General features: G+C 37.4%; 2 protein-coding genes across 3 annotated transcripts in view; one reads left to right on the forward strand and one right to left on the reverse strand.

The window, feature by feature from the left end:
- brd1a (bromodomain containing 1a) overlaps window positions 1–6,570 on the reverse strand; it is a 39,486-nt gene extending 32,916 nt beyond the window's left edge. The window contains exons 1-5 of one of the 2 annotated variants that reach the window (XM_059511517.1): window positions 6,263–6,570; window positions 4,287–5,652; window positions 4,013–4,169; window positions 1,691–1,822; window positions 1,466–1,594 (exon numbers count right to left, since the gene is read on the reverse strand). In XM_059511517.1, coding sequence (XP_059367500.1) covers window positions 1,466–1,594; window positions 1,691–1,822; window positions 4,013–4,169; window positions 4,287–5,635 — 1,767 coding nt within the window. In that variant the 5' untranslated portion in view covers window positions 5,636–5,652; window positions 6,263–6,570. The remainder of the gene's footprint in view (window positions 1–1,465; window positions 1,595–1,690; window positions 1,823–4,012; window positions 4,170–4,286; window positions 5,653–6,262) is intronic. The other variant, XM_059511518.1, reaches the window with a different exon arrangement.
- A 2,408-nt stretch (window positions 6,571–8,978) lies between these two features.
- zbed4 (zinc finger, BED-type containing 4) lies at window positions 8,979–19,230 on the forward strand. Its single transcript, XM_059511509.1, has 3 exons — window positions 8,979–9,184; window positions 14,455–14,537; window positions 14,634–19,230. Exon 3 carries the CDS (start codon window positions 14,651–14,653, stop codon window positions 18,410–18,412), a length of 3,762 nt encoding a protein of 1,253 aa, XP_059367492.1. The 5' UTR covers window positions 8,979–9,184; window positions 14,455–14,537; window positions 14,634–14,650; the 3' UTR covers window positions 18,413–19,230.
- Window positions 19,231–19,369: the final 139 nt, after the last annotated feature.

Raw genomic sequence — 19,369 nt, forward strand, 5'->3', positions numbered from 1 at the left:
CACCTCAGTATTTGAATGAGCTCCTTTTACATTATAATCCTCTACGTCCGCTACGTTCTCAAAACTCAGGCAATTTGATAATACCTAGAATATCAAAATCAACTGCGGGCGGCAGATACTTTTCCTATTTGGCGCCTAAACTCTGGAATAACCTACCTAACATTGTTCAGGAGGCAGACACACTCTTGCAGTTTAAATCTAGATTAAAGACCCATCTCTTTAACCTTACACATAACATACTAATATGCTTTTAATATCCAAATCCGTTAAATGATTTTTAGGCTGCATTAATTAGGTAAACCGGAACCGGGAACACTTCCCATAACACCCTATGTACTTGCTACATCATTAGAAGAATGGCATCTACGCTAATATTTGTCTGTTTCTCTCTTATTCTGAGGTCACCGTAGCCACCAGATCCTGTCTGTATCCAGATCAGAGGGTCACTGCAGTCACTCGGATCCAGTACGTATCCAGACCAGATGGTGGATCAGCACCTAGAAAGGACCTCTACTGCCCTGAAAGACAGCGGAGACCAGGACAACTAGAGCCCCAGATACAGATCCCCTGTAAAGACCTTGTCTCAGAGGAGCACCAGAACAAGACCACAGGAAACAGATGATTCTTCTGCACAATCTGACTTTGGTGCAGCCTGGAATTGAACTACTGGTTTCGTCTGGTCAGAGGAGAACTGGCCCCCCAACTGAGCCTGGTTTCTCCCAAGGTTTTTTTCTCCATTCTGTCACCGATTCGGTTCCTTGCCGCTGTCGCCTCTTGCTTGCTTAGTTGGGGTCACTTCATCTACAGCGATATCGATGACTTGATTGCAAATAAATGCACAGACACTATTTAACTGAACAGAGATGACATCACTGAATTCAATGATGAACTGCCTTTAACTATCATTTTGCATTATTGACACACTGTTTTCCTAATGAATGTTGTTCAGTTGCTTTGACACAATGTATTTTGTTTAAAGCACTATATAAATAAAGGTGACTTGACTTGACCAATGTGTCCCTGAGCAAGACACTTAACCTCTAGTTGCTCTAGAGGCGTGCGATCTCTGACATATACAGCCATTGTGAGTCGCTTGGGATAAAAGCATCAGCTAAATGAATAAATGTAAATGTATAAGTGTTGGAAACAGTCGTGCTGTTTTTTTGTGATACTTTCTTTCAGGATTCTTTGATGAATTAGAGTTGAGTTCAAAAGAAAAATAAAACAGTTCTTTTAAAAAAAATCTCACTGATTAAACTTTTTAATTTTAGTGTATATTGTACACCCTGTTTTTGCTTAAAAAAAAATCTATAAGCAAACCTTTTCCTTTTCCAAAGTGTTGATCTATGTTCTTGTTCTGACACTGGATGTTTAAATTACAATCTTTAAGCTTTAAGACACTGTGCATACTAAAAGACCTTATGCCATTTTTTAAAAATCAAAGTTCAGGAAAATGCAGACCAACCTCTTTAATGCTAACAGGCTCTGCAAAAATGTGTGCTTGGTCTTTCTCCTGTAACTGATCCAGCACAGTCCTCAGAAGGACTGTGAGAGGAGTGAGTTGGACCTCCATTAATGTCTGCTGAAGCATAATCTGCAACACAACCACAAATATGCAAACAATTAACATTAGCAAATGTTACTGTTACAAAAACCTCTCTTAATTTAAAGCAGCATATTGTTCTCATACCTCTTCTTTCTTGAGTTTCTCTCTCTTCCTTATCAACTCTAGCAGGAGTCTTGCTCGCTCAAGGTCATGTCTCAACCGTTGCCACTTCTTCAGCTGCTCCTTCAATGCTTCAGTTTCCTCTTCTGTCTGTTTCTGTCATTACAATGTTTTCAAATTCAAGCAAACTATGTTATTAAAATGTAAAAGCATGCATCGTCAGGTGTAAGTGCTGCTTGAAAAAATATTTAACCTAAAAAAAATGAATATTTGCTGAAATATTCCCCTCGGATACTCCCCTAAGACCATCCGAGATATAGATGACTTGGTTTGGTTGGAAATTGAGCAGTATGTCACTTGCTTACCAGTGGATCCTCTGTAGTGCATGGGTGTCATCAGAATGAGAGCCCAAGTGATGTTTTTCCAAATTTGTTTAGATGAAGGGGGGAACAGGGCACTATAGTTCATTTATGTAAGTGAGGATAGCAAAATAACGTGAACTCATTATACCCAAAAAAAAAACTCTTTACAGAGTGGACTACCAGTAAAACTGATAAAAATGTGGAACCAAACATTATTCAGACCATTTTAGAGATGTTCCGATAACAATTCCGATACCTGGGCTCAGGGTATCGGCCGATACCGAGTACTGATCCGATACCTGGGTGTGAATCTGTATATACAGCTGTATATACTACTAGCCCTGTGTAAATTGCTAGAATTATTTTATGTGTGCTTCAGACTTATCCCTTAATAAAACATGAAAAAATACATGGTGAACTACTGTATTTATTACAGTATTTTTATTATCTGACATGAATTTGACAGTAATATTATTTATTTTCTTAAGCGAAAAAAAGAACTTCAAATGCAGCCAAAAATCTAACACTGCAAACTAAAAAAAAGGTATTTTAGTTTTACAATATAACTGTATAAAAAACTGCATCAAATAAGTCTAGGAATATAAAAAATTATATATTAATCAGATAATCTCTTTACAACAAAACAAGTAAAAAACAAGCAACCGTCTAGGCATAATTATTATTATTAATAGAGTCTTATTATTATTACTACATAGAGACATGGCTAAATCTACTGTAGGCTACAACAGTAGCTTAATATATTGTCAATTTACTCACGTTAAACCAAACATTTATTTTGATGGGTTGCCATGAAGATCTTTGAGTGTCTGTGTTTATGATATGATAGTTTTCTAAAAAATGAAACGGTAAATTCTCATGAAGTGACCGTTTATGCGGTCATGTCATATAGTGACACACGGCTGAAACTACAAAACAGCGAGCTCCCGCGCATCTGCGCCCGTCACCCACAGAGATATAGAATTTGCAGGAGTAATATTTAAATAGTATTTTGCAGTTTAATATTCACAGACACTAGTATATATTCGGCTACAGTCTGGAGCCCTGCGCTTAGACTAACACGGAAGTGACTGAATGCAGCTGCGTGTACCGAATATACTCAGGAGTCTGTAACTTACTACCGGTACTACAGAGACGCGTATATCATCACATTTTTACATTTTCAGCACTGACTTGGTAGTGGAGTGCCAGTACTTCTGGCATCCCTAGTCGCCGTTTTACTGTCTGGTTGGTCCAGTCTGAAATACTGCTAAACAGCAGACATACTGCTAACCACTGATCTATAATATAGAAGCGGCTTCACTGTCTGTTGGCAGTTTAGATCGCGATGAGTGAACCAGTCATATATAGATCAGTGCTGCTAACGTGTTTTCATTTCTTCTGCGCTGCTCTAAACAGGGGTTGCTTGTGGCAAACAGCACAACTTCCTGTGTTTGCAATGCATTCTGAGCAGCGAAGAAGAACCGTGCAGCGGTTAGGCAAAGCTAGCGGTCATAACTAGGTCTTGAAAATGGTATCGGATCGGTATATGGGTTCATGTACTCGCCGATGCCAATGGCAGAATTTGTTGTGGTATCAGTGATATTTCCGATACTAGTATCAGAACAACTCTACCGTTGACCTGACCAAGTTTCGCTGAAGTGTTGTTTCTTTAATTGCTAGTGCCCCCTTTTTACACCACAGACTGAACAAAATTAAGCTCTGCTTGGTAATTGGTTGACCTTAATTGATAGTATCTAATTGTGTAATTAAATTTAAAAGCTGAATAATTTTTGGGTGATTGTAATCCATTACATACCTTTCTATGTAATGGATTACAATTTGACATTATCAAGATTTGTTTTGACACAGTTTAACTCTGAGTTCTTGTCATATTTTATTACCATTTTCTAAACTATAGCGAATAAACTGCGATAATGTGAGAAAGATTGAAGGTGTCTGAATAAATTTTGGTTTGACTACTTACCGGCTGTGTTTTTTTCTGGAAATGTAGGCTAGCTTGGAGCCGTCTGTTGAGTGGCACTCCATTCCTTGAAAGTCTTTTAAGCATCCAATACCTCAATACAAGTTCACCAAATGCCTTCTTCTTCTGTAAAGAAACTTGATTGAGGATTGTGTTTAACCTGTAGGAGAATAAGACAGTATACAATTAAATGAAACGTATTGATTATTTGCACTGAAATGGCTTAAAAGAGTCCAATATCTCACCAGCTTTTGTCAAATCAAAGATTCGTACAAACCTTTCAGGTGAAAAACTGGGTACAGATACATTTGGAACTGGGCCTACAAATTCCACCTTGTTGTTTTTAAGTCTCTTCTGTTTTTTTAATCTTGTCCTACTGCTCTTTATGTCCACTGACTGACAAAGTCTGTCATTTGTCTTAGTTTCATTATAAATTGTAAGCGGTCTTTTAATGGAGCCATTTGGGGTGTGGGCCCCACAGTAGGCTGTCTTTTTCACAGAGAAAGTGGGTACATCTGAGTCAGTCAACTCTTTAATAGGCTCCATCTTCATAAAGAGACCAGCCTTCTGTGCACAGCTGACATGAAACGCAGTGTAGCAGTTCGCTTTGTGGCACTGGATACAAGCCCCAACACCTTTTTCTTTACAGAGGTAGCAGGTAAGCTTCCATCGAGCTGGCGGAATATTTGAAACACCATCAATAGGCTCAATGAAGACCATGTTGGAAAACCCAACCTCAGGAACCCATAATGCACAAACAACATGACCCCATTGGTCATCTTCTGTCTTTTTGACCGCTCCTCCCTTGTTAGGGCAGAGGATGCAGTTAGCAGGTTGTGTTGGGGACTGCAGACAATGTCGGCAAAGCCACTGTCCCTCTGGAATATATGGAACACCATAACAATCCTGGTGAACAGCTAGATTGCACATATCGCAGAACAGGATGGCATTGCTGTCCATGCAATCTCCATCCATGCATATGCAGCAAACAGCATCTTCATCAATTAAGAACTGTAGATTCTGTTGCTCCTGACTCTCTAAAAATGATTCTTTTTCAAAACGGTCAAGAAGGAACTCAAAGGCATTAGGGCAAACCGGGTTAAGACCTTCATTCTTTCTTTTCTTATTGACCAGCTCAAGCCAGGCATAGTCCTCTTCGTCCATATCATATTCCACCTCCTGATTCAGCTCTTCTGAAGTTTTCTCCTCAAATTTGTAGTATGTACAAGGTCTGCGTGGGATTGCGGGGAGATTGTAATCCACTGTGCGGAATTTGGGCTCGGGAAGAGTTCTGCCTTGCACTAAAGCATTTTGTGGGGTAACAGCAGTGCTCTTTTTATGCTGGTTGTTTCTGAGGTGTGCAGAACGTACCAGGACCTGCTGGTGTTTTTCAGCATTCTCCTTATTGCTGGTACACTCCACAAATTCCTGTGCAATGGGATCTTCATCCGTGATGATGTAGAGCTTGTCAAAGATGCTGAACCGGTGCATCCGGCCATTAACTTCTAGTTCGACCATCGTCTGGGCCTGGGCGTAAGTCAGTGTCTTACGGTTTGAGAAAAGTTTGATAGGGGAAGGTAGCCGCTGAGGGGAGAATACTTTGTGAGGCAGATATTTTCGTTTCATTGAGGATTCTTACAAAGCTGAAAACAAAACAGAACCAGTGTTATTTATAATACAACAGTGCATTTTTATGATATGTTGATTCATCCCACAAAAATTAAACCATGCTGATTTACATGACTGAATCTAAATAATCCATATCACAGTGGAGGAAGATATTCAAAAGTAATGTTACAATGGTAAAATGATGCAATGTATGTTGTTTTGGTATTGATGTATACAACGGCACTAAAAGCCCAGAGTATTTCTACTTCAACTACAGTTTTACCAAGGTATTATTAGGTTACTACTTGACAGCATGGATTACTATAGCAGCGTAGGCGAAAATAGGTCGCATTTTCGGGCATCACAGGAGAGATCAGAGACACCATTCGGAAGTACAATTCAAAACATTTTAGCCATTTGACGTGTATCAAAAACATTCACATCGAAACAGTTTTTCTACATCACATAAGAGTTTTGGGGTTCGCCTATCCCCGAAAATACTGTCCATGTAACGTTAGGCAGTTCGCGATGTTTTGAGACACTATAAAGACGCAAATTCAAATCTTTTCTCTTATATTCCCAGGCATTATAAAACAGGTGCAAATCGCAAAACAATGACGGTTATCTTATGATCGATCATTTTACCTCTGATCTGGTGAATAAAGAAAGGAGCAGCTTTCTGGCGAGGTGGCCTGCAGTTATTCCGTACACAATGTTCTCATCCAAGGACCACCGATTTAAATCTGCATGAATAAATCTGGAATGCTGCAAACGCTTAACCACAGCGGACGACAGGACTACAATTATGAACTAATAATCAGTACAAGAACGCTTGGTTTGATTGCCATTCAAAGACAGGGTAATTTCCTTTCCGGCAAGGAACGGCGATATGATTCTTTGCCTGCAACCAACAACAATGCGGATGGTTCACTACGAACATAGACTACGAATAGACGTCCTATCCGCAACGCACAGCGGTCATGACGTACCCAGCTCGCTCATGGGTCACACAGGAAGGCTAGACAACCCCAATGCTTCACACTCCAGTCCAGTTGGTGGCGGTAATACACCATAAATTGGCTTGTCAACCGCAATTAAATTGTTCAAGAAAAAGAAATAGACAACATCCAGATTTCTCTAAAAATAGCCATGAGGGAGGGATGCCCAATATCTTTTTTTTTATTTTTACATGTAATACAGACAATGACTCTTTACATTAACAAATATAATTTTCACGGAATCAGGATTAAAAAGATAATAAAAAATGCTGTCAATCAGCAGACGATACAACAATATTTTTAGAGATTCATTAGAAATTAAAAATGTGATTGATTGTTTTAATGACTTTTCATTGGTTTCAGGTTTAAAATTAAATTCAAACAAATGTGAGTACCCTCTTTAAAAAAAATAATTGAACTTCTGTAAAGAATGTTGTTACCTATCAAAATATGTAAAGATGAAAAGGAAAGGGGACAGCTTAATTTAAAAACTTGGTGGTTAAAGATAAAAATAGATTGAATTTATGGTTAATGAAAGACCTGTCAATGAACAGTAGAATTATTTGATCAAAAACTGAAGGTTTATATCATCTGCTCTATCCTGCAATTTCACTAGAAGTACCTAATAATATAATTTAAAAAGTAGATAAAAGTCTTTAAAATTTTATTTGAAGAAATAGATCTCATTACATTAAAAAAGGTACCTTAACTAATTGGGTTTGTAATGGAGGCTTTAAATGTGCTAGACTTCAGCACATCAAATGAAAAAAAAAAAACGGTTGCATCAAGAATTACTTTCAATACAAAAATAAAATGTATTATTTAAATCCCAATCTAATCTTTAAAAAAAAAAGGTGTTGCATTTTTTGTTGCAATGCATCTTTGAAATTAGTAATATTCAACTTAGATTAAGTAATTTTCACAAGGTGCTACTCTCATGGATGCTTATAAACATAATTCTCTCTAAATAAATATATAATTTAATTCCAATAATCCCTAAAGAATATTGTTTAGTGTTTGATGCTATAGTATCTGGATTAAAATGTCTTTTCAAAGGAAATTTGAATAAACAAACTGTGAGTCTTAGACCTGATGTTGCAATTAACAGAGTAACTGTCAATGATAGAAAATTGAATAATTACTTTAATAGGAAGTTACTAATAGGATTCAGCCCAATATCTTCTAAAACATACTGGCATTGTAAATTTGAATGCATTGACTGGAAATATCCATGGTTGCTGCCTAAAAATATTGCATAAAAAATAAATTGAGAGAAGTACATTTTAAAATATTCCATCTGATGTACCCTGTTAAAAGTCTTTTTCTTAGATTTCGTACTGATGTAGATTTTATATGTGATTTCTTTGGTACTGAGAAAGAAAATGCTGTTCACTTTTTTTTTTTACTGAATTTATAGCTAAATGTTTTGGATAGATTTGGATTTTCCTTTGTAAATGCCTAGACATGAAAGTTTACTTTTCTGGAAAAATATATATATATTCGTTTTATTTTATTTTAAAAGACAAAGATTACCACCAAATGTGGCCTTTATTGTTAATCTTTTTTGATCATGGGGAAATACCACACAAATGAACAGAAATGGGCTAAAAGGAAAACCCAACTTTTTGTTATTTCATCTAGATATGAAAAATTATATCGCTGTACTACTTGGGTTGAAAAACAGTAAAGCAAAACGCACTAGGTCTCTTTGTGAAGCTTGTATGTTATTTATATGATAATCTCTTACCTGTTATTATTCTGTTTAGTTGTTTAATTTTTTACCTGTATTATTATTTATAATATACTGTATATTTTCTATTTCTCTGTTGTAGTTTATATTTGTTCAGTACTCCGTACCTTATATGTGGGAAATCAATATATATATATATACTACTATGTACTATTTATATTATTTATTTATAATACTGGCATGATTATGTTATACATTTTAATTGTTTCAGCTTAATTACATTTACAATTGCACTGTTATATGAAACTCTACGAACACAAACATATTTATAATTTCCTTTGCAATCAGGAAATAAAAATAAATCGAATGCTGGTTGATGCTATAGTATCTCCTAAACAGCAAAAATCCAGAAAAAATCCAAATAATTTAAATTGACCTAAAACAGACTTAAACATCAAAGAGCCTATGTGTTTTGCCTTATTGCCCCTGAGAGAAACCCTGGGGTCAAGAAACCCCGTGCATATTATTTAGTAAACCCTCGTTATTTGTTATCTGTGCTTTGAGCGTCTATGCATAAGTATGCAAAGTGTATAAATTGCTTCATATTTTTATTTACATGATTATGACCTCTTATCGGGTATGATATAAAAATGACGGTAGTTTTGTTTTATTAACCCCACCCACTATATCGAAAACCTATGTGACGCCATACCATAGAGCCATGTTTCTTCCGTCTGACGCCGTGTGGCGCTACTACAGCGCACTGTTTACGGCACAGGAGACAAAGCAACCAACTCAATTACAACACTGGACCAACCGTGCGCTTTATTTAACCATTTCACAGCCGAAACTCACTTAAGTAATCCTCAGGACACAAAGGTAAGCTATACTTATGTCTTTACTCGAGTGTTTACATTGTCTCGGGAAGATGCATGCATGATTTTGGTTTAGATCCAGTGACCCGTCTAGTTCGACGATCTTCTCTGTTTTGTGCGACCAGGATCCGGTTCTGCCTCATCAGGTTATGTCCTGTGTGGCCTAACGTAACCACACAATTGAGTTGTCACAAAGTCAAATACGCTTTTTCTACGTGATTAAATGATTCCAAGTAGGCATTTTAAATCCCCAAGCAGTCGTATTTACAAAGTAAATAATAAGAAAACACAGAAGTAACTCGAGTTTTATTTCCATATGGCAGGAGGGAAATGTTAAGTATTTTCCTGTTGTTTTGTCTACGAGCTAATGCAGTAGCCGCTAGCATGTGTCGCTCTAGCTAGCTCCTAACATCTCGTGAGAGCGTGTGTTGAGACGAGTAACGTTACCTCAAGCAGCACACGACTTCCTTACTAGAAACACTTCTGATAAATTGTACATAATTGTTTTAGAACTGCATGAAACATACAACAGCACACGGTCATAATTATCATAGTAGGTTGCTCAATGTATATTTTTGATTTTCTTTTAATTTATGCCTTAATATGTCGTGACAACTGACAGAAAATGTAAAGGTTAATATACTCTTTACACCAAATAAAACAAATTCCACCTAGAAATATTTTAGCATATTTTGACACGTATAATGTAGCCTATATTTTGGTTTTGCTATTAATTGCTGTAATCGGCCATATTGTCATTGATGACAACAACTGACGTTTTTCTTTTTTCTTTATCGCTATGTTCCGTTATGAACAGGTTAAAACCTATACAGTCTATGGTTAAAACAAGGAAAGGACTGTATTACTTTGTTAAAAATATGGCGGCATTTCTGAAAAAAAAAACACCAAGTTTTCAAATAGGTAGTAGTAGTTTATATAGAGGAAAATATACCTATTTGGTAAACAAACACTGTTGCAATTCAAGAAATAAAGTATATGTGGATATCACAGTATACCTCTCATATCTCTGTGTAGTTACAGGTCCGGATTAAGATGGGGAGTGAGATGTCATAGCAGCTTTGTACAGGTTATATAATTATTTCTCATAGTTCTGTGTAGTTACAGGTCCAGATTAAAGATGAGGAGTGAGATGTCATAGCAGCCTTATGCAGGTTATATAATTATTTAATTGTTGGACAGGTTTCCTATTCATTTTAACCCTAAAACCCTGTTGGGGACAAATGTGGGCAAAATAATTTTGATTTATTTTTAAAAAATACTTCCCTTGATCTGAGCGGTACAAGACTTGGCTACTTTTCCTAAGTTTACCACCTGAACACACACACACAAAAATGACTCGATTCTACAATGTTAAGTGGGTGAAAAAAAAAAACTCCTTAATTGTTTGTTCGTGGTCAAAAATGGGCACCCATAGGAATGAATGGGAAAACCTGTAATTCAGAGCATTCTTGTTGTTTTTTTGTAAAATAAAATCAATAAATCCAATACAATGTATATCTAACATACACACAAATGAAGGGCTGATCCTGTAGTCTATGCAGCCATTGAGTATGAGTAGTACTATAGCCATCTAGTGGCTATTGATATTATTGTTTTTTATTCTTGATTTAATACCAATAAAAGGCACTAGATGCCAGCAAAAACACTTCATCTTTAGGATTTAACTCTCAGAACTTAGTGGAATGATATTTTTAATGTAGGTAAAGAAATAATAAATATAACATAAAATAAGCATTATTTACATAGAAATTGTGGTACTTTTAGAGGTAAATAAATTCAAAAATACCCCCAAAATAAAAAAAAATACCATAAATGGATAGAATAAATTTTATCGAAGACATTGATATAACATTTATAATAAATAAAAAATTGGATGACACCTGAGACCTCTGTGCCCACATTTGTCCACGAACAAACAATTAAGGGCTGTTATGTGAACAGGGTATGAGGGTTAAAGTGTCATTATCATGTTGACATGAATGAATGGGTTGTATTATCATATAGTACTATTCATGTATGATTAATCATTGCTACTGATCCCAATATATATGCAACAATAGTAATACCAGCCATAAAAAAAGATAATTATTTTTGAGTTCTGCTGATAACTGACTAACTAACTAACTAACTAACTGTCTGTTTTGGCTGTTAGGCCTATATGGTTATTTTCATTGGAGATGCTAACAAAGCTGAAAAGAGAGAACCGAACCAGTGTTATTCCTAATACAATTCTAATAATAATGATGATGATTATAATATTATAATTTTTCAATATCTAACTAGTGAAATATCCAGCAATTTGTTGCCAACAAAAAGTTGTTCTAGATTACATTTTCCATGGTATCCTGAACACATTTTTGGTAACCGTTTGACAGAAGTTGCTATAAAAGCAAGGCTTAGCAGAGAATTAGTTCCACAAACCATAAATACACAAAACTACTTTTCAAGACAGATATCTCTGAAAGTAATGATAACTTTCAGTTCAGGTCAGACATTGATTTCATTAATTTGAAAGGGTCATATGATGCTTTTTTAAAGATAATTATTTTGTGTGGAGTAACATGAATCATGGAGTTGACATGATTTAATGTTCAAAAAACACATTATTTTTCAAATACTGTAAATTATTGTAGGTCCTCTATGCCCCGCCTCTCTCAAATGTGTCCTTTCTTCCAGGCAAGCGCAGTCTGCTTTGATTGGCCAACTGACCCAGTGCATTGTGATTGGCCGAACACAGCAAGCACTCGTCGGAAATGTAACACTGCTTTTCATAATCACCAGCTTCATCTTTCAAAATAAATGTTAGAGACCGATAATAATGTCCTTAGTTTTACCACCAGTTCAAGCCCGAAAGAGGAACAAAGTGGTGTGACAGGCAGTGATGAGGCATGTAATGTGTTTGCAGTACACAAGCCACGGACGTTAAGACAGCTGACTCCACTATGTGATTAGGGCTGGGCGATAAATCGATTTTATCGATTAACTCGAATGTGTAGTTCATATCGACTAGTTTGAATGAAAATAGGTTTTCTTTTCAACATCCACCGACGCTCCACTCAGGGCTCCTGTAGTTTCGAACGGCGTGTTTGCTATAGAGACAAGCTGTGGAGTGAGAGAGATGTTACACGGTACGAAATGAACAAGACCGCGGCAGCACAAGCACACCTGCCAAAAAGCTACCATAGGCAGTGTTACTCGTTGCGCGGCTTGCCAGGCTTTACTTTTGTGACTCGCATGGCAGTAAATAATACGATGATATGATCATGCAGTCAATTCAGATATTTCATAAAAACATTAAAAACAAGCGGTGCTATAACATAACCCATTAAAAAACTCACACCATGTCTACACCGGGCACGAGTGACACAATCCAACAAAAGACAACAGAACCCAGTGATGTTGTCTACACTGGATGCGGCGTGATGCGACACGATCCCCATCAGTAAACTGATGCCTCATTCTTTTCAGATGATTTGCAACTGTAGTGTGGTGCCATCAAGTTTAGACAGACTTTTAGCGCAGCAGGGCGTGGCACGACAACTCTCGCGTCCGTTGTAGACATGGTTAGACAGTGTCTGGTCTATTTACAAATAATTTATATATATATATATATATAAGATGGAAATTTTGACAAAAATTATATTTACACATGCTCTGTCCTACGTCCGTGACACTGACTCACTGCGGAGTTGCCAGTTTTAATCTTAACAGTTCTTAACGCAGAGTATGCACTTGGATGGTTAGATGCATGATGGGCTAGGTTTTTTTTTTTATATATATAATTTTGTCTCGGTTACAAATTTGACTGGTAAATGATAAAGAATGATAGCCCCCTTTTGCATTGCATTGCAAATCAGGGATGACAGATTGATCAAAAAGACATGCTACTTATTACTAGATGTAACTTGATACCTTGCGGTAAAAGTGGCTCTATTGATTTTTGATCAGTGCAGCTCCCATGAAAAAAAAAATAGTGAAGACCTCTGACAGTCTTACAAACTGTATCCAGTATGATAAGAATGTTATGTTAGATTTTGTTATGTTATGTAACGTTTTCACTGTTTACAATGGCAGGGCCTGCCATCTTGTCTTTTTGGCTTGTTGTGTCTGATTGCACTTTAACCCCAAGGGGGAAATCCAGATCAAATCCCAGATGGTAAAATCAAATTTCTCAATTCTCAATTTCTTTGTCATCTCAATAGTGTTCAGCAGTATAAGTACGGGGAAAATTTTATTTAAATCGTAAATTTATTTTTATTTTTTTGTAAAAAAAAAATATGGATTTTTTTTTTTTTACCATATCGCCCAGCCCTACTATGTGACCTGTCTTTCTCTTTCTTGTGCACAATTCACAAAACTCTGCATTTGAGCATTCAATAACAGATAATTAAACTAATAACAAAACATACTTACAGTAGCTGATTCAGAAGAGCCAGATTGTCGTAGCAAGGTCAGAATGATCTCCTCTCCTAGGTTCACGAAACAGTCGACCATAAAATATGTTGCTGTTCTGTTGTAAGTAATCTTAAAGATTCTTAAATGCATCTACTTTTGGAAGGCCAAATAAAGTGCTTTTGCTTTCGCCTAGATACACACAGCATCTTCCTGACATGGCTGCTTCAACACTAACTGCGGTTACTGAAACCATGCCTTCTTTCTTTGCCTGAACATTTGTCAAGTCACTTTTATTGTCACATCACCACAGCACATGTGCCTTGGTGAGTGAAATTTTTGGGAGCGTTCTCCAGAAATTGCAGAAACAATTAACATGTAACCATACAGACTTCAACAGGTGAAAATGTGCAATATGCACATACATATAGTCAGTACACACAGTGTACTATGGGCGGCATTATGCAAATATTTCCACATAGTGACGTAGACGTGGGGCCATGTTTGAATTAGTTGTTTTGGGGGGCATGGCAGTGTCTTAACTTTGTTAAAAAAAATATCTGTTTGGTTTTGAGACTTTAGTCTTTGCAACTTTACAGATCTTCTTTATGCACCAAGAGCTTGTAACACTCCAAAGAGAAAGGAAAAATTTAAAACGCATCATATGACCCCTTTAAATTGTCTGATTCAAAAACTGATTCAAAGAGATAAACTACAATAATAATTGTATTACTAATAACTTACAATAATGAGTTTAAAATAATGTTGTATAAAACTACTTCTAAAAAGTGTGTATATAACATTATAACTTTTATTCCTTTAAACTGTTAATTGTATTTTTGATCTCATCTAATTTTTCAGGTTCTACAAATGAAAACAAGTGGTTTACACTATCCTAAATGGAGGTCAACACATCTGTTGCATCTATGCTCAGATATAACATGGTAAAGTAAACATCTGGATGGAAGAAAGATCCACACCCATGACACTTGAACACTTAAAAAGCTGCTTTGAATAGAGAAGGTTTTCTTTCCCTGCAGAAATTTTTTCTGCGATAATGGATGGAGAGGACGGCCTTTCAGAGAAGACTGAGGATATAAGCCACGAGCATAATGGCTCCAAAGATAACAAGAGAATAGAGGCCAAAGGAACCTGTTTAAAAATAGAAGGGAAAGATGGTTATGTGTTTAAATCATACAGAATAACTCCTCAAGAGGTACTGGAAGCAGATCCCCACACTTGTCCTTCTGAGACACTGGCAAAAGATTCCTCTTTAGTGTCTTTGTCATTTGAGGGCACAGAGGAAGATGGATCTTCTGAGGTCGATGGGCTCTCAACAGAGGATTCAACAGCAGAAAGTTGTGAAAAGCATGACTCTCAGACATCTCCAACTGTTTCAAGTAAGAGCCAGAACACTGAAATAAATAATTCAGAAATTGAAACAAGTATTTGTGTCAAAGAAGAACCAAATGTAACGGGTGAAATCGCTCAGGATGATGAAAAGTTATCATTTGATGGGGCCTTTGGCCCCTTTGCCACCAGAGGTTATGATGATGCTTATGGTAGCTTGTTCAGTGGCTACTCAAGTACTCTGTATGATGTTGCAATGGATGCTGTCACACAAAGCCTTCTATCATCCATTAGAAGTCCCCTCAACCCTAGAAAAAAATCCCCTGCTTGGAACCATTTTTTCATATCACCACGTGATAGTACCAAAGCAATCTGTATGTACTGTATGAAAGAGTTCAGCCGAGGTAAAAATGAGAAAGATCTCAGTACTAGTTGTTTAATGAGGCATGTGCGAAGGGCTCACCCCACTGTTCTTCTGCAAGACAGTGACTCTGTAAATAATTTGTCCAATAATTCATCTTTAATACCTCCCAATATATCACCAAACAATGGAGACTTGTCTGTATGCATCAAGCCTCCTACAGACAACCTTACTCCACTGTCCTCTATTCTAGCTGAGGCCACAGACATAGTGTCCAAAGACTCTTTACAAAAGGTCAAACCAAAAGCAGAAAAGAGCGTCAAGAGTGACTCTAGTGTGGTTCCATCCCCACATTCCTTAAACAACCATAATGATGATGCCACAGACTTGAGTGAATGCCCTGGATCAGCCCCTAAGAGCTCAAGTTCCCGGCGGCGCTCAGCAGTGTGGAAACACTTTTATTTATCCCCTGCTGACAGCTCAAAAGCAGTGTGTATTCACTGCATGAATGAATTCAGCCGTGGCAAAAATGGGAAAGATTTGGGGACAAGCTGCCTTATTCGCCACATGTGGCGGGCCCATCGTGACATAGTCATTGAAGAAAATGGACAGGGCTCAGGCATTCCTCCACCTTACACCACTTCACCAACATTGCTGTCGCGCACACAAGACTCCACAGAGGTCAAAAAGGAATTTCTCTGTACCTCGCATCGCACTGATGCCATATCAGACGAAGTGCCGAATGATGACAGTGAGAACATGATTCTTGAGGATGAGGCAAATGATGCTACATATCAATCTGGACAAGAGTCCTCACTTGATGCATCTTTTAGTCTGAAAGGGGAAAATATACCTCTGTCATCCTCGCCAGAGGAACACAGTGAGGGGCATAGCATATCCCAAGATCAGAACTCAGTTTTTCAACAAAACAAAAAAATTATGAAACGAGTGAAATCAGAAGTATGGCATCATTTCATTGTCTCTCCTGTTGACCAGCTCAAAGCTTTGTGTCGGTATTGTCCCTGTGTTATAAGCCGTGGTAAACGAGGGGACTTTGGCACAAGCTGTTTAATGAGACATTTAATGCGACGGCACCCTGATGTTCTCAAAACCCAAAAAAGCACAAATGACAAAGTTTCCGTGCCTCAGTCTCCCCATTGTACTCTTGCTGCAGAGGATAACATGACAACAAGTGCAACGGACAGCCCTGCTGCTGAGAACAAACACCACACCCTGCCTGTTTTCAGCAAAAAGACTTCAAAGCTATGGAATCACTTTTCTATTTCCTCAGCGGACCCAACAAAGGTGGTCTGTTTGCACTGTAGCCGCACAATTAGCAGAGGCAAAAAGACAACCAATTTAGGCACTAGTTGCTTATTTAGGCACATGCAGAGATTTCATGGGCATGTGCTTGAAAATAATAGTAATAACTCAGGTGATGTGTCATCTGCTGAAATTAAAGTTAAGCAGGAGCTCATGGACGTTTCTACTTATGAGGAGAATGCAGAGAAGTTCAGTGAATGCCACCCAGCTGCCAAAAAAATCACCAAACTCATTGCTGAAATGCTTGCACTGGATCTTCAGCCATCAACTGTAGTGGAAAATGTTGGCCTGAACCGACTACTGGAATACCTCCAGCCACAGTATTCTCTTCCTTCGTCATCCTACTTTACTAACACAGCAATCCCAGAAATGTATGGAAGCGTGAAAGAAGTAGTTCTGACCCACCTCAAGGAGGCTGAAGGTGGAATTATTCATTTCACGACAAGTGTTTGGGTCAGCAGCCAAACTCAAGAGTACTTGATTGTTACAGCCCACTGGGTAACATTTGAGTCTCAAGTTCTGCCTCAAGGGCAAGATTTCCACTGCTCAGCCCTCCTTGGTGTTTCTTCAATTGACTGTGACTACAATGTGCTGAACATACAGAAGCAGCTTGAATATCTTTGGGACACCTGGATTGGTTCTTCAGGCCTTAAAATTGGATTTATTGTAACAGATAATCAAACTATTGGAAGCATACTAGAGAGCAGTGATCACACCACCATGCAGTGCTTTGTTCATAGCATAGACCTCATTGTTAACGAAGCCATAAAAAGTCAGAGGATGGTTCAGAACTTGCTTAGTATTGCTCGGAAAATCTGTGAGAGAGTGCATCGTTCTGCTAAAGCAAAGGAGAAGTTGGGAGAGCTGCAAAAAACTTACCAGTTACCTGAAAACCAGCTGGTTCAGGATGTTCCCTCTAAGTGGAAAACATCATATTTTATGCTTGAGCGATTAGTAGAGCAAAAGAAAGCCATTGATGAGATGTCAATAGAGTGTAATTTCAGGGAACTGATAAGCTGTGACCAGTGGGAAGTAATGCAGTCAGTCTGCAATGCTCTTAAGCCTTTCGAGGTATCCTGCAGGGAGATGAGCAGTCGCACAGCAACTCTAGGTCAGGTCATTCCACTCATTCATATACTCAACCGAAAAATAGATATGCTTTTTGATGAGACCATGGGTATTGACAATATGCTCAAGTCTTTAAAGGAAGCAATGGTGACTAAAATGTCACCTACACTTCATGACCCCAGGTACATATGGGCAACCATGTTGGACCCAAGGTATAAGACCTCCCTTTTTACTGAGGAAGAAGCAGAGCAGTGTAAGCATGACCTCATACAAGAGCTTGAGGTGTCTGCATCTAACTCTGTGGAGACTAAACCACCATTGTCAAACGGATGCAGTGAAATACCAGCTTCATCAAACAGCTTGGCCTCAAACAATGAAAACCTCTGGGCTCTTATGGATGACATTAGACAGAAAATCAAGCAGGAGGAGAAACCAAAATCATTGGAGCTTGCAGTGCTGGAGTATTTGGAGGAAGACATTCTTGACCAGAGTTGTGATCCTCTGGATTATTGGAACCTAAAGAAGTTACTGTGGCCTGAACTTGCCAAAGTAGCTGTACGCTATGTGGGTTGTCCACCCAGCATTGTACCAGCAGACACACTTTTTAGCACATCAAGTGTCAACTGTGCCCTGAATCAGTCCCGGCCATTGCTAGAAAATCTTGAAGGACTTCTTTTTTTAAAGGTCAACCTTCCTTTGATATATTTTCAGTACTGATAATTGTGTATTTATATTTGCAATGTTGTTGCTTAGATTCTGAAGAACCTCAACCTAGGACCACTCAAGTATCTTTTCTGAGAAGGCCTAGCTAAATTCATTTTACTGAGGTTCATATTCTTCAATACACAGCATTTGGATATTTAATTGAATAAAAGATTGCTTGAGTACTACTGTTAAGTACACTTGATAACTGGAGTCTTATTCCTGGTGAAAAGTGTTTTCAGGGAGGGAGGGTTAGCTAGCTAGCTATAGGGGTAGTTATTGTTTGTTGCTGTACTTTGATTCCTTTTATTAAATTTATTTTATCTCGTCTTCTCTCTCCTTGTGCCTTATACAAACTACTTCAGGTCAACATGCTGTAAATATTAATTGATGTGCAAAGCAAGTCATAGTCTTCTGATTTAAATGATTTTATAAAATTGAAACTACATGCTGAATACTGTTTTTATATAGATACATGACCCAAAATAAATGCTGTGACAGAGATGTTTTAAATGTATTTTATTTAATTCTGTGATTTTTGTGGTTCATGGTACTTTTAGAATTAGGGTTATTTTTATTTTTGCTGATGATTGCTTTGTTTGTATTTGTTAAAATGTATATAATGCTGTACTTTCAGGTTAAAATCTTTTTTGAAAATTTGTCAAAGCACAAATCGTTTTTCTTTTTCTTCTTAAATTATGGGACTATAAGGAAATGTACTATACATTTTATACATTTCCAAAATATAATTTGACAAAAGAATAATTAAGACTGGAACAATATGTTTTTTTTTCTATGTGGTAATTTGTAAATAAAACTTTACACTTTGAAAACATGTTGCTTTTAAAATTTATGTTTCAGATCTTGGTCTTGTGAATGTTTCATCCCTATTAAGTATTAATAGGGCTAGATATATACAGAGGACATAGCTATACAAGGACTATAGTTGCCATAGGACTAGTGGTGTTTGAT

Source organism: Carassius carassius, chromosome 26, assembly GCF_963082965.1.
Source record: "Carassius carassius chromosome 26, fCarCar2.1, whole genome shotgun sequence".
Lineage (NCBI taxonomy): Eukaryota > Metazoa > Chordata > Actinopteri > Cypriniformes > Cyprinidae > Carassius > Carassius carassius.

Coding starts and splice junctions, on each gene's coding strand:
- zbed4 (XM_059511509.1), top strand. CDS start 14,651: ATGGATGGAGAGGACGGCCTTTCAGAGAAGACTGAGGATATAAGCCAC.